The 3,142-nt window shown below is 43.7% G+C and overlaps 1 protein-coding gene across 1 annotated transcript; it reads right to left on the bottom strand.

The window, feature by feature from the left end:
- Positions 1 to 606: 606 nt before the first annotated feature.
- LOC128276798 (aurora kinase B-like) lies at positions 607 to 1,583 on the bottom strand. Its single transcript, XM_053015257.1, has 2 exons — positions 771 to 1,583; positions 607 to 699 (listed from the first exon to the last, which is right to left on the bottom strand). The coding sequence occupies exons 1-2, from the start codon at positions 1,581 to 1,583 to the stop codon at positions 607 to 609; spliced, it is 906 nt and encodes a 301-aa protein (XP_052871217.1).
- Between the last annotated feature and the right edge of the window lie 1,559 nt (positions 1,584 to 3,142).

The raw sequence follows: 3,142 nt of genomic DNA, 5'->3' as shown, positions 1-3,142 counted from the left end.
GACGCCGTAGGTAAGTTGATAGCGTGTAGAACATCAGCTTTTTCATCGCCGGAACCGATTCATCGTTCCACGTCATCCCCGTCGTTACTATTTCTATCATCTTGACATGGTTTATGGTACGTTCGCTGCAACGCTGTCCGTGATACTGGCGAGGTAGGAATTCAATTCTTGATCGAATTTCGTATGACTTTTGCAAGAGTTTCCGTGTGCACTGCCTCTTTATGTTAAGACAAATCCTACAAAACTGCGAAAAGAATCGATTAATCGATTGTGTAAAAATGAGCCAAAAACGTCGTAAACGTGTAAAACCTCAGCTAAATCGTAAATCATCAATTAAAGAATGTTCTTTGTGGTACACATCGACGGAGAGTCACACAGTTAAAGTTATACACGTTAGGTTGCCGAATCTAGTTCTATTCCTTTATTACAACAACAATTGCTTTATTGCATTTTAGAAATTACAAAATTGAAAAATATTATTGAAAAACATGATTAATAACACTACAACTCCTATCGTATCATTCGCTATTCAGTTGGGCTGATCTTAATTCCTCGCCCAAGAACGGTTGATAAACGGAGGTTGACGAAGTACAAATAAAAAAGATATTAATACGGCTTCTGAAGTTTCATCTGCAACACCCACGGATGATCCATCACGTTACGCAGCGTTATGCGCGAGCTGCTTGGAATGCGGAGGAGCTGCGGATGAGCAAAAATTTCTCAAATATTGGACATCGGAAGCTGTAGACAGTTGAATATATTTAGCTTACCTTTGATACAAGATCAATCGCACCAGGGCTCATGTGCCGCGGATAGTTGATCTCGAGCCGCCGGATCTTGTCGTAAGTGTTTTGTGTTGTCTGTGACTCGAACGGCGGATTGCCGACGAGAAACTCGTAGCAGAGAATGCCCAAACACCACTGATCGACCGAATCGTCGTACACCTTTCCTTCCACCATCTCCGGGGGCAGATAATCGAGTGTGCCGCACATTGTCTTGCGCTTGTTCGAGTTCGAGTGTGCGGACCATCCGAAATCGGCCAGTTTGATGTTGTCATCGTCGGTGAGCAGAATATTCTCCGGCTTCAAATCGCGATGAATGACATTGTTCGCGTGGCAATAGTTGAGCGCATCGGCCACCTGCGACACGTACCGGGCAGAACGGCGCTCGTCGAAGCGACCTTTGGGTGTTGCTTTTAGATGCTTGTACAGTTCTCCCTGTGCGGCCAATTCCAGCGCCAGGTAGATCCGTCGCTCATCGTGGAACCACGTCAGCAAGCGTAAGATGTGTGGATGTTTGAGCCGCGATTGGATCTCAATCTCGCGCAGCAGTTGCTTTTCGACGTTCCATTTGGTCAGCTGCGACTTGAACATCACTTTCATTGCCACCATGTAGCTGGTTTCACGTTCCCGTGCCAAATAAACGCGACCGAACTTTCCTCGGCCCAAGGGTTTGCCCAGCTCGAAATCGTTCGTCGTCCACTCGTACCGATTTTCGTAAGCCGGATGCTGCATCATCTTAATCGTCATCGCGAGCACTTCCGAATTGGCCGCGTCGGGATCCTGAGCTTCAAACACATCCATTTTTACCAATCTTTTACCGATTTGCTTACACTGTTCTCACTGCACACCGACGCCGAACGAAAATGCCGCGAAAATCGACGGTTGCTGAGCAAAATGGCGCTTTTTTTCTTTTTTTTTTTTCGACGGTTGCTTTTGAATATGTTGAAGCTGTCAAACTATGACAGCAACGCGTTTGACAGTAGTGTTAAGGTTGCTACACATTTGTGTACTGCAGATTGCAGCAATAAAGGCGCATATTCCCCATAGAGCGCAAAACCCAATGCACTTGTAATAACAAATATACAAAAATACAACAAAATAACAATAACTGTGCGACAAAAAAACGTTTAAATTTATTTGAACTTTACGAAAAAAGGCACAAAAATGGCACCCCGAACAACATGTTTTTTCAACACCCACAAACATAACTTATGGAACGTTTTTATATAAGTCTAGTTGTTATAATAATGTTATAAGTCTAGAAAACATATTTCCGTACAGAACAAAGAAGTTAATCTTTCTTCTAATGTAATGTATAAAACACTTTTTAAACTCTTTTTCCCTAGAATGAAATCGAGGAAAAAAAACATGAAATTCACTCTACTATCAAACGTATTAATTCCATTTTTTTATCCCTTCGCAGTATCAAATTTAATTTATCTTAATATTCCCGGTGGAATGTACACGAGAAAACATGTGAGATATCTTTTTTCGGTTTACTTTATCAAATAACAACAATATGATAGCACTCCAATCCCGATCTGCGACACTCTTCTAATGCTGGATGTGCAAATCGAAAAAAAAAACATTTCGGGGAGATTAAAACGTCCATTTACATGGTTTAACAAACTTCCGCGATGGCTGATTCTCGCATGGAAAACCCACCACCGCCACAACAGCCGTTCAGTGTTTTCAACCACCGTTGCTGGCGCCAAATGTAAGATTCTCTTGCGCCGCAGCAGCTAGAGCTGCTATTACAACTGTTTTGCATATTAAAACGATTTGCCGAGCTTTCGTCCCCGGTGGGAACCGGTCGTGGTTCGCAAGTGACACTTTAGCAAACCAAACCACACTCCGAAGCAGCGTGTCGCAGCGCGGTCGGAACAGGCAATTGTAGAATTTCAGGGCGATCCGGCACCACCAACTTTTGCGCTAGTGTCGCTCCATGCGCGATGGGGTCCTGAATTGAATCTTGCAAAGTGTTGGAAAAATCCCACGATACCCGTGGGAGGCGTTGACGGTGCAAAATATGCTGTTTAAATATTCGGAAAGTTGCATAGGTGAAAAATTCTGGTGAAAATCCCATCACAGCCGCACGAACATGGTGTCGATAGCAGAAAGGTGTGTGTACACGTTTTGGGAGTTTGGGCGAATGTTGGCGCTCAACGTAAGATGTTCACGCTTCGCTTCTAATCGTTCATGGATTAATTTAATTCTCCGTGCCAATGCAAACATTCTATATTAAACCCACGCTTCTGCCTGGAAGAGCCACCGCTATACCTAAACGAACCGAACATCGGTAACACAGTACCTGTGAAGTGCCCTACCTTGGGTCTTCAGGCGTTGATCAGTTGAAATAA

Source organism: Anopheles cruzii, unplaced genomic scaffold (assembly GCF_943734635.1).
Source record: "Anopheles cruzii unplaced genomic scaffold, idAnoCruzAS_RS32_06 scaffold02490_ctg1, whole genome shotgun sequence".
Lineage (NCBI taxonomy): Eukaryota > Metazoa > Arthropoda > Insecta > Diptera > Culicidae > Anopheles > Anopheles cruzii.
The sequence above is the reverse complement of the archived record's forward strand: the minus strand, read 5'-3'. Positions and strand labels throughout refer to the sequence as shown.

Excerpts from the sequence above, each read along its gene's own strand:
- LOC128276798 (XM_053015257.1), bottom strand. The coding sequence starts at position 1,583 with ATGGATGTGTTTGAAGCTCAGGATCCCGACGCGGCCAATTCGGAAGTG. Across the intron at positions 700-770 it reads CGATTGATCTTGTATCAAAG|CTCCTCCGCATTCCAAGCAG; the intron begins GTAAGCTAAATA and ends GCTCATCCGCAG.